The following is a 12,160-nucleotide window of genomic DNA, read 5'->3' as shown; positions in this document are numbered from 1 at the left end:
AGAACCTTCTTTTATGAGGTCATCAGGAAGCTTGTACAATTATGGACCAAGTGCGTTGAAACACAAGGAGACTATGTCAAAAAATGATGTTCTTGTAAGTTTCCTATTTGATTACAATAAATTTTTATAGCTACTTTGTGGATAATAATTGACTTACCCTCGTATTAATGGTATTGAGGTGCCTCAAAGCAAAATATGAACAACAGTGAATCTGGGAATCTAGAGCTTATGAGCACTGTTAGAGATGCAAAAGTATTAAATAAAAAATGAGAACTGCCAATAAACACACTTTTTAATCATCATATTCAGAAATCATGTACAGCACCTGCCTGAGAACTCATACAGAAATCTTCATTTCACTCTCGTCAGCACTAGCTGTAAATATTCTGGTATTAAACTAAAACACAACCAGCTGCTAGTGTGAAATAAGTCAAATGCTATCCAGTTCAAGACTGGATTGTCATGAGGAGACACAGAAGGCTGGGTAAAGCAGCACTTTTGTGTCCATTCTTTCCCATTGCATGCTGTTATTGATAAGGGTTCCCGTGATGAATGATGGGGAATGAACATAATTAATTATTAGTCAGATGTGGGTACCCAACTACACTGCTCGTTTGTAATACCCTATGCTTTGTCAATGAAATTAGGTAGTACTTTCCAGTCATCCATTTTCTTTAACTGGTGTGCTTACATGAAAGACTGTATTATGTAGGAAGCTCCGCGAGATCCTTCGTAGGTGTTTCACTCATAGCAATGTAAGATGAGCTATTAAGTTACATCTTAACCTCAATCTCAGAAATGCAAGTATTGTGGGAAAGCAGCCAAATATTTGTGAAAAACCAACATTATAACTGTTATAGCTGCTCGTTTCACTCATAGCTATTTAGGCTGCCTCTCAACCTTTCCAAAGCCTCAGAAATTGAGAAATATTAAGAAACAAAACATGAGATTGAGCTGCCATATACTATCATTCTATCGGCTAAAATCGACGACAATGAACTGCCAACAGAAGCACCCAACAGAAAAAGAAGAAGAAGAAGATGGTGGTGGTGGTGGTGATTGGTTTGTTGGGTACTCAACTGCGCGGTTATCAGCTCCTGTACAAATTCCCAACCTTTGCTCAGCCCAATCTCACCATATTCATGAATGATGAAATGATGAGGGCAACACAAACACCCAGTCATCTCGAGACAGGTGAAAATCTCTGACCCCACCGGGAATCGAACCCAGAACCCTGTGCTCAGGAAGCGATAACGTGACCACGAGCTGTAGACACACAAAAACAGAAGAGTCGCAGACACCATAAGTGCACTTTGGTTGAAGATTGTGGCCAAAACACTCACGATAATTCAGAAAGAAGGCTTCTCTGTAACCAAAAAGAGAAATTTTTCCTGAGTGATATATCACGTCAAGTGGGACATATTTCCATAAATAAAGTCAAAACTCTTATCATACTGATATTGGCTGGCAATGTATAGATGATGGTGTGTGTGAGGAACAGACTTTCTAGATAACAGTTAAAGAGTATGCAATTACTGTATCCAAATACCATCACCATATTCCACTAGTCACAAATGCTGCACCAGTTACCATACGACACCAATACTAAATACAAGTCACTGACTCACTCAGACAAGACAGACAGCACACATATTCTCAATTATGTTTTGGGAATGTAACCAGTTTTTGTTTCATATCATGGACAATACTACATTTGGGCACTTGCCAGGCAACTTCAGGTGAGCTGTCGAAGGCTGACACTTGCTATCCATGTCATACAATTTATTAGCACACTGTATGTAATTGCATGTGTCATGATCATAACTGCAAGGCCAACAATAATGAAACAACTCTCATTGGCAGAATTGCGAAACTTCAATGTCTGGTGGGTTGCCACTCACTATTGTCTTTGCTGGGAGCAAGTCATGGAAATAATAGCAACCCATGCATTAACCAACTGACAACTGCTGTTGCGTTAATAATGTTTTGTGGCATGTATACCTAAGTAGACTAATAATGGAGCTCCAAAATGAATCAGCAGTAATCAAAATGTTTTATTGTATTCCCTTGTACACTTGGTGGAAATACAATGTTCAGCAATGGCACACTTTGAGAGTTGCAAAACCCAACAGTAAAGTTGATATCCTACGTAATGTTCTTCCATGGTGCATGTGGTCCAACCTAAATAAGCGGTACTGTATTGGCAAGGTAGAGGATTAGACTAAATGATTCAATGGGTGTCAAGGCACTGTTTATTAACAACTATGCAATGTACAAATATGGTCGATACATGAAAAAATAGGTACACTCATCATGTTTAAGAAGCCCATCCTGTGGCCTGCATACATGCTAGATGGGAGCCCTGTGACAGTACTCTACAAGATGGTGGCAATGCAGAAGAGTTTTTGTGTGGTGGATATACGAATGACTAATCAAATTTCATCTTTCAAATGGACAGGGTTCCATCTCAATGGAGCACAACTGTCCATGGCTTTCTCAAGAGAGAACTGCCACATCACTGGATAGGGTACGCTGGTCTGGGAGGTGTTGCCATGGCGGCCCAGATTGCCAGATCTTGTGTCGTGATTTCTTCTTGTGGAGTTATGTTGAGAGCAAAGTTTATATTCCCCAATGCCAACAAAGCTGCAAGAACTGCAGGAATGGTCAGCTGCTGCTGTGATGGACACTGATGCAAACGCACTAGTAAACATATGGACAGAACTGGATTACTGTTTTTGGATGTGTGCTAGGTGACGAACACATTGAACATTTGTAGAATGTACCAGAAAGTTTATGAGTGTGTATCTTCTCATGTAACTCCCATCTTTGCAGGTTGAACACTTGTTAATAAATGGTGCTTTGAAATCTGCTGAATCATTTGGCTAACACTGTATTTTAATACTCCAGCCTACCATAACAAATTACCTTTCACTGAACAAAAATATCTGCAATGTTAGTTGGTGGATGGAAAACCATTTTAGCTTGAAATTTCCAAAGGATTCTGTCTATCTTGAATGAGATATTGCCAACAAATGGAAGATCAGCTGAAATGAAAAATCAAGAATTTAATGAAACTTCGTGGCAGATTAATCTGCCAGGAAGTTTCATACCAGTGCACACTCCGCTGCAGAGTGAAAATCTCATTCTCAAAAATTTAATGTTAGCTCACGACACATGCATATTAATCATGAGCAGAACCTAACCATGCAAAATTTACATTAATAACATTTCTTCAAGCATTGAAGATAACTGTGAAGTGGTTTTGTATGAAGATTAAGCAAGCATAATTGTTATAGATTTAGATTAGGAACTGAGTAATGTCATAAGTCATAATCTAAAGAGAAGTAGCTCTTGGTTGCCTCTCAGTTGCAATGAAACAAGGAACGTCCAATTACTTACACATTAATCTGATCACACTAGCATTAAGCTCCCACATAATGTCGGCATGATTAGTGAAGCAGAAGACATTAGGTTTCTGGGACTGAGAGAAGATGGTAAATTATCACTGAATGCACCTTCATATAATCTCCTGCAAGAGCTAAACACAGATACCATTACAGTATGAATGCTGTCTACTGCTAGCACCCATACCACTTCTTGTCAAGCAGCATATTTTGAGCTCAAATAATATTTTAAGTCCAAATCAAGCCATCTGGGTCACATGCGTGATGAAAGTCGAGAATAAGGTGAATCGTGTACTTTTGTGTTTTGTTCTAGAATGTTGTCAGCACTTGGTGTGAAATATGATGGGAACAAAAGATGATGTGTCAGATGTTTGTGTTATGCAGCCAATGACAGAGCAGCAGGCCGACGACGTATTTTGAAGTAAACATTTGGAAGAAAGGGTTAAACATTGCTGTAAATAACAATTATAAATTTAATTGCTCCTTGTTTAAGTCACATCTATTTAAACCGGGCTAGTATCTGCAAATCAAGGACAGCGTCTCAACCCATGACTTATTTGAAAAAGCAGTGAAATATTTTTCTAGTCTGTGTTGCTTCACAATCAATCTGCATGAGCACCCATAGTTAAAGGACCAATATTTCTTTACTGAAATCATGAGAGAAGGTAGCTAAATCAATGTTTTTCACTAAATCATGGGAGATGGGAAGTGAATCAATGTTTGTTTATGTATTGACTGTGCAACTCTGTGAATGAATATTGATCCACCTGCCTTCTCCCATTATTTAATTAATAAACACTGATCCACCTAGTGTGTTTGCACAGATCGACTGTATAGTCATTTCACCACCACATCTGAGACACTTTTGCGACCCTGCAATTAATCAATGAGACATACACCAACATCAATCCACTTTACAGCACTCACTGCCATTATTACAAAATATTTCTCTCAAAATTCACTGATATACCAAAAAACAGCAAACAAAACAATGGTTTCAATTTTGACACTAGAAATATGTTCCCCTCTTCTTGCCTCTCATTGATTACAGAAAAGGATCATTCCACTGACTATATGAAACTGAAGTGTTGCAAACCTATGAGCAGTAGATAAGCGCCGCTGTGACTTCTGCTGGCCCTGATCTCCACTTTAGCCCATATGCAGTATTAATTCATTAAGTTTATGCAAGCTGCTAATTAAATTGCCAGGAAATCTCACAATGACATTGCAGTATGTTAATTGCAGGCAATTGCACATATAATACAAATCACGGATAAAAAGTACATGCTCCACAAATTTTCGTAACTGGTGTACACATATAAAGACAAAGTGGAATGGATGAGAGTAGCATGGAGAACACATCTGGATGCAAAACATAACTTTTCTACAAATGAAGAGCAAAAGGACAGCCAAAAAATAAGAAATACCAAAGTGTTAATGACAAAATGTTTTCGTTCCAAACCACTAACTTTACCATGTTAGAGATCTACCCAACCATATTTCTCTTTCACTAACTTGCATATGAACACCAATCAATAAACTAATGACAACAGCTAATACTATATAACAGCAATATTTACAGTATACAATCATGTCAACATATCACAGTAAGAGTGTAAATATGTCAATGAGTGTTTATTCAAAATGAGGTTCTGCAAAGCTACCTCATTAATACCCCGGAAAGCAAACTGCACATGCAGCTTAGTGCTTTAGTTGATAATGCAAGCTCAGCCTCCACATACCATAGAACAGCCGTTCATTTAAGCCACACTGTTTAACCAGTGTTGCTATACGAATAGGCGCAGTTGCTGCAGCCAATGCTCCACGTATACATGCTTTGTTACGAGCAATGTAAGAGTCTGTGAAGAAAACTCTAGGATCAGTTTTGTCTTGTTTTGCATGTATAACCTTCCCAAGATGGTTCTGGACAACCTGCAAACAATCCATATATAAATATGGAGCTAAGTGGCTTAAAACATTACTGCACATTAAAATTTACATGACAACAACGTACTGACTGCAAGAAATCAGCTGGTAAGTCATAAATCCTAGTCAGCTCTCCTATAGACACCTGACCTTCCTGAACTAGTTTATCATTAATTTCTTGCGCTATCTGATTAAGATAGGTTTTATCAATCAATTGGCCAAGCACAACAGTGCATCCCGAGTCTGTACGTTCGATTTCTGCTGCTCGAGCTGAAATATGACTCAGATCCACGCATAAGATTTTTGCAAGATCCACCAAATTAATGCGACCTGTAGAGACAAGGCATTCTAATCAGTAAACAATATAACAAACCCTGCCAATCGTATGTAATAGTTTTATTATAAAGTGACAAAAAATGCTAAATAAAGGGACAGAAATCAGCGTTACCTCCATGCACATACAGTTCGTCGCGGATTTCTGTTGTTAACTGCTGTGGAGTGACGTAGCCCTTCCCGTCATTGGTGAAGATCACATCCAACAACTTCAACTCAACAAGTTTGGTGACAATTTCTATACAGTTTCTTTCTGACAATCTAAAACATAGCGGAAAATTTGTTATTTGTGCTTTTCAACACAGAGTAATGGAGATAACAGAAACTAAAAGATTATTTGCGGGTTACCTCTGAACAGTGGAGCTTAGCTGAGCCCTTTGAAAATCAGCTGCTAAACGCTTAACCTCATTCCAGTCAACAGCTGTCATATTTGATATCGATATCACAGCACAGTTTTATGCTTAAATCGTTTCTTTCCTTTCAGGAATCAACAACAAAAATAAGGTACAACCGACAGCATATCATTAATTACTAAATCTATGTTCTTTCGTTGATCAGGAAGATCCTCCACAACCCAAAACAACACAACTGCCTGGCGCTCACCTGTGCGATGTCAGAGATGTGCTGACGCTACAATGGTAAAAGAAAACTTGTATGTGTACACACATGCAACTACCGTGCCAAGAGCAGTGGCGTCACTGTAGTTGCGTGTGTGAACATGGTTTTATGATAAACGAAATTCATTATACGTAGCTTTAGAATAAGCGTCCTTTGATTGTCTGTTCGCGGTTGAACTTCGGAACTTCACCAGTGTTTGTTTACAGTGGAAACCAAACAAACACCACAAAACTAATGTCTTGTCAGTAGCATGAGACTCAATTTGACACAGTTTTGTACAGATACGAAAAAATAGATTACACTCTCAGAAATACTTGTTTTACTCTTTTACTTTCATCCGTATCAGGGATAAGAGTGGGAATTTGTGTGAGATGGATAAACATTTCATTTGTTACTCCTTGATTAGCAATAATGCACGAAAATTTAACCATTTTATGTTGTACGATAACATCCTAACAATAACGACAGCAAAATTATTAGTGCGCGTTTATATAAGCATGAGATTCCTATTCTTCATTTCATTTACAAACTTCATTCACTAGTTTCGTCATTCCAGTTACAGGCACACAGCAAACTTAAACGGTGAGTGTATACGAGGTTTGCCATCTGATCTCTAGATCAGGGGTTCCCAAATTATGAGAATCCTGATGAAACACACAGTTTATTTTGAAAGGTAATAAAATGTATAAAAATAAAAAACTTTGCTTATTCATTCATTATTTCAATTTTAAATCGTAACTAAATACAGAAATATTAATAAAGTGTTTAAAAAAATTAGTAAGGTCAAAATGCCGAAAAAAAGGATTATTTAATATTGTTTCGCAGAGCACCTATTCTCTTACCACAGAACACAGTGTTTTTTGGAACACAGATTGGGAAACCAAGCCCTAGATAAGGATTGACTCCATGTAAATTACATGTTTATAAACAAGAATAGTTGATTAATTAATAGCAGAGGGCTGTATGTGGTTTCTCAGTGGTACTGTTAACTTCTACAATGGTAAAACTTAAAGACCTCACCTGTACAGTTAATGAGACCCTATCATTCACTCTTTGTAGTTTATTCATATTTTGCTAATAGAACCATAACATGATCACAAATGAGCTTATTGGCTGAAAACTGGGGTCACAAGAGAACTTTCAGTAAATTAGAGGCGCAATAATTTTGGTTTGGCTTAAGGTCCTATTCTTGGAATGTGAAACTCTAAGCTCCTATTCTATGTACTACTCGATGATTTTCAATTCTCAATTTATTGCTCATAATGTAATTTTACATGCATGTCCGTTTTCAGTGAAGTATAAAGTTTTTACAATAACAATTTTTTTAGTTTACATTCCTTTTTATTATATTATAATTCATGATAAATTGAGGTTGTAAGAGCATTTTTGGATAAGCCACTGCTTACTCGCTACTTAAAAGTATCCCATGTCAATATTTTAACTCCCTTTGGTAACAAGTTATTAAAAACAGCTCCTTTGACGAAGGGGCTTTTCGCTGTTAAGTTTAATCATTTTAGGCATATGAAAGTCTTTTCTATGCCTTGTTTCATAGTTGTGAATATCCATGTTTCTTTTTGTGATCTTAGTGTCTTCTTTCACTAGCATTATAGTTTCTAGTATATACATGGCATAAAGTGTGAGAATATTGTCTCTAATGAATAGGGGTTTGCATGAAGTTCCTGGTTTTACTTTTGCTATGATCCTCAAGGCTCGCTTCTGCAGTATGAAAACCCTTTTCATACTAGTTTGGTATGTCCCACCCCACAGTACTATTCCTTAAACAAGAAAGGGTACACTACCCCATAATGTAGAGTCCTTAAGGTTTCAGAACTAATATATGGTGATAATCTTCTTAATACAAATAGACTGGGTGTTATGATTTTGCAGACATAATCAGCTTGCTACTTCCATGAATGTCAATCATCTATGCATAAACCCAAGAATTTACTATTGGTACAGGTTTATCGTAGAATTTCATTAATAACATTATTTTGTCTGTTTAGACCACTTCGTTTAAAATAAATAGTATTAGTTTTTTCTATGTTTGCTTTCAGGCTGTCTCATTCAAAATGAGCTCTTGCCTTTTCAATAAAGTTATGTATCTTTTCAACTAGGCTGGGCTCACTGTCTGCTTAGCAGACACTAGACATATCGTCTGCATACTTAGTGATCAATTGCTTATTGTCAAGAGAACTTGGGAAATCTTTTACATAGCATATGAATAGGACTGGGCCTAAAATGGAGCCCTGAGGAATACCAAAATGTATATTTCTTATACTTGACCTGCTCTAAAGCATTTCTCCATTAGAGTGTACAGTCTCCATGCACTGCTGTCTTCCTTTAAATATGAACCTAGGAATTGCATGAGTTTTCCAGTGACACCACTCTTCGCAATTTTTGATAAGAGCATGTCATGATCTACACTTACAAAAGCCTTTGAGATGTCCAGGAATACTCCTGTTGCTTGGGATTTTTCATTTATTTTTTCAAGTACATGGACAAATTTTACTGCTGCTGATGTTGTACTTCATCCTCTTCTGAAACAATTACAGAAATCACTTAATATCTCAGCATTGTTGTAATGTTCCAGGATTTTTTAAAATATTATTTTCTCTATCAGCTTGCTGAAAGTTGAGATTAGGGAAGTCTTTCTGTAGTTCTGTACATGCTTTATTTTCCCCTTTTTGTGTACTGGTTTAACTACAGCCAGTTTCAACTTGGCAGGAAACACACCACCTTCGAAAACACATTTCATCTGGTGAACTAGAGGTTTCATTAGTTCATGTTTGCATTTCTTCAATATATGTGGAGAAAATTCATCTAATCCTGCTGATTTTTTGTTTCTGGGCTACCTACAAGCTGCAGAATGTCACATGTGCTTACTGTGGGTAGTGTACTGCAGTTCTGTTTGTTACTGGACTCAGATATGTGCTGTATATCCTGTTTCATAGAGAAATCATTTTCGACAGTATCTATGAAGCAATTATTAAAAATATTGCTGACTAGAAGATGATCAGAGATATCTTCATTATTTACAGTTAATTGTATATTATTAATTTTAGTTCCTGTTTCATTGTTTCTGATTTTATTGACAACTGACCAGCAAGTCTTTGAAACATTATCTGGACCCCGTATCTGTTGGCTGATTCTTTCTGATTTTAATCTCCTGACTTCTTTGCAGTACCTATATTTCTGGTGTCTGTAGAGTTCTTTATGTAACTCTGAGTTAGTCAGCAGTATGAGTTATACATGTTTTCAATTTTTTCTTTCAGATCTTTCGTTTTAAAGTCTAGTGGCACAGGCTTCAATTTTGAAGGTGATTTTTCAAGACACTCACTTTTTTTTAATGGTATGGCTCTATTTAATTGCTCAGTCAGAATTTCTGTGAACATGTTCGATTTAGTATTGACCCCAATGGTATTCATAACTGATTCCCATGATTCCTGTCTTAAACCAACTTAGTGAAGCAATGTTGTCTGCAGATAATATTCGTCCGTGCTCATACATTTTTCTTGGTTTCAATTTGGTATTAAATTTTAGCACTAGTGTTTGGCCAAAATGATCTGAGAGGAGACTATTTATGACATCTGTTGACATGATGTGGTTATAATTTGTGATAACATGATCAACTGAACTACTATGTATGTTATCTGTTCAGGTGAGTACCATTCCAAGAATATCTTTAGCCCCATAAGATAGTATAATATCTGTAAAAGATTTGCTTTCCTGACCATCATGTTAAGTGTTGATGTTCAGATCTCCCAGTATGACAAGATTTACACTTCTATAACCTGACATTAATTTTCTGAAAACTCCATCAAGTGATTTCAGAAAATCATCAAAATTTCCACAGGGTATTCTATAAACACCTATGACATAGAGAGGATCAGTGCAAAATGTGAGTTTTAGAAATGCAACTTCAAATTTTTGTCAACACAGAAACTGTACCCCCATTGCACTTTTTCCATGAAATTACATTTTCTTGAGTAGATGGCAACATTACCACCTTTATTATGTGTTCTACAATAGAATGTAGTTAGGTTGTAGCCTTCGAATTTGCAATATTGAACATTGTCCACTGTTTTGTGGTTTATGTAACTATTACTACATGTGGAGATAGTCCCGTGATAAATGATTCAAAAGCATCTATTTTGTTTTCCAAACCCTGTACATTACAATGCAAAAGTGGTAAATTATTCTCGTGTGGACTGATGTATGTCTGAGGTACATATGAAACACACACACACTTGCATCTGGTGTTGCACTGGTGGAAGGTTTTATTGTCCTAAAAAAACGTCGCTCTTGTCTTGCCGATGTATTGTTTTCACTGAGCTGGCATTTCGTCATTGAGTCTCCAAGTATTCGTTATTTTTGTCCTTGAAAGGGGTTGTCTATGTAGCCCACATTGCACATTCAATTTGCTGTTCACTACTTCTTGGATCCGTGATATAATTAAGTCCTTTCCTAGGCCTTTGAGATGTAAGCCATGGGATGTGTGGAATCTTCTTCCTACGCAGCTTATGTCCACGAATGTAACATTTTTGAATCTCGTTCGTATATTTAGACTCTGTTTATTTGCGATTCGCACTTCTTCGTTTACACGTGACCAGATTGGCTAGTCATGTCGATGTGGAACAGAGAAGACGATCACGTTTGAGTTTCTCAACTCATGTAAACTTCTTTTCAGTGAGAACACAGGTCTTTTGTTTCGTTTTTTGCCACATTATTTGTTCCCGCTAAGAACGCGAAAAGTCATTATTTGGTTCAAATGGCTCTGAGTACTATGGGACTTAACTTCTGAGGTCATCAGTCCCCTAGAGCCTAGAACTACTTAAACCTAACTAACCTAAGGACATCACACACATCCATGCCCGAGGCAGGATTCGAACCTGCGACTGTAGTGGTCCCGAGGTTCCAGACTGTAGCGCCTAGAACCGCTCGGCAACTCAGGCCGGCCAGTCATTATTTGTTGTTGCTATTTTCATGTCATGGTTCATGGAAGTAACTGCCTGAAATTTTGCGCCTGGTTTCACTATGCTGGTTATTTTGTGATTGCTTCTAGACTGAAATTTGGCTGCTATGTTCCATCGTTGACTACCTGCAAATAAGTTTATTTTACACGTTTTTGCTGGTTAATGATAACTGTTTTTAGGGCTGCGAGTACTTGGGTGTTGCGTGGTGGCACTGTTTGTTTTGTCTTTTTTGTTCATATTAGTCTAGCCATAGGGCTAGGTTCTGGCCCATCTGACCAGTTAGGCTGCTAGTTTGCTATAAGTAACGCACAATGATATCTCCAATGCTGAGATGACAAGAACTATAGACGCAGTGCAAGCCAAGGCAAGAATCGTGCGAAAACGATTAAGTGACTTGTTCGCTGGTTACTAGAGAACTAACACGGAGAAAAAAAAGGTCTTAAGAATTAACATGGAGAAAACAAGAACTCACGGTTGAATTGATTTTTTTTGTTTTCTTTTTTTTCCTGTAGTTGAAAGCGACTCAGTTGTTCTTTGTTTCTTATGCCATTTTTCTTCCCATGTGGCTGGACGCAGCTCATTGAGATATCACAGTGTACAGTTGAAAGCACTTCAAAAGAGTTTTAGTCCACAAAGACTGTGTCCACGGTACGTTTACCGTTTACACGATTTTGCGTGCTTTTTTTGTAAGTGACTTTATTCCACTTTTCGCTAGCAGGCGCGATGCTTTACTGAACTTATAGAGTATTCGGCTCATTTAGACAGGGATTTTACAACTTGAAATCTTGTAGTGAATAACAGATTTTCTTCATTAATAAATGCTTAAATTTACTCCGTAAGTTGTTTAAATTAGCTGTCTTGAGGTCAGATGGTCTACATCTACGTAGATTATCCGCAAGCCGTCGT

The 12,160-nt window shown here is 37.3% G+C and overlaps 1 protein-coding gene across 1 annotated transcript in view; it reads right to left on the bottom strand.

Moving 5' to 3' along the window:
• LOC126473472 (E3 UFM1-protein ligase 1 homolog) overlaps positions 1–6,283 on the bottom strand; it is a 56,806-nt gene extending 50,523 nt beyond the window's left edge. The window contains exons 1-4 of the mRNA XM_050100547.1: positions 6,012–6,283; positions 5,779–5,924; positions 5,419–5,660; positions 5,147–5,336 (exon numbers count right to left, since the gene is read on the bottom strand). Coding sequence (XP_049956504.1) covers positions 5,147–5,336; positions 5,419–5,660; positions 5,779–5,924; positions 6,012–6,091 — 658 coding nt within the window. The 5' untranslated portion in view covers positions 6,092–6,283. The remainder of the gene's footprint in view (positions 1–5,146; positions 5,337–5,418; positions 5,661–5,778; positions 5,925–6,011) is intronic.
• Between the last annotated feature and the right edge of the window lie 5,877 nt (positions 6,284–12,160).

The sequence above is a fragment of the Schistocerca serialis genome, chromosome 4 (genome assembly GCF_023864345.2).
Source record: "Schistocerca serialis cubense isolate TAMUIC-IGC-003099 chromosome 4, iqSchSeri2.2, whole genome shotgun sequence".
NCBI classification, from domain to species: Eukaryota; Metazoa; Arthropoda; class Insecta; order Orthoptera; family Acrididae; genus Schistocerca; species Schistocerca serialis.
The sequence above is the reverse complement of the archived record's forward strand: the minus strand, read 5'-3'. Positions and strand labels throughout refer to the sequence as shown.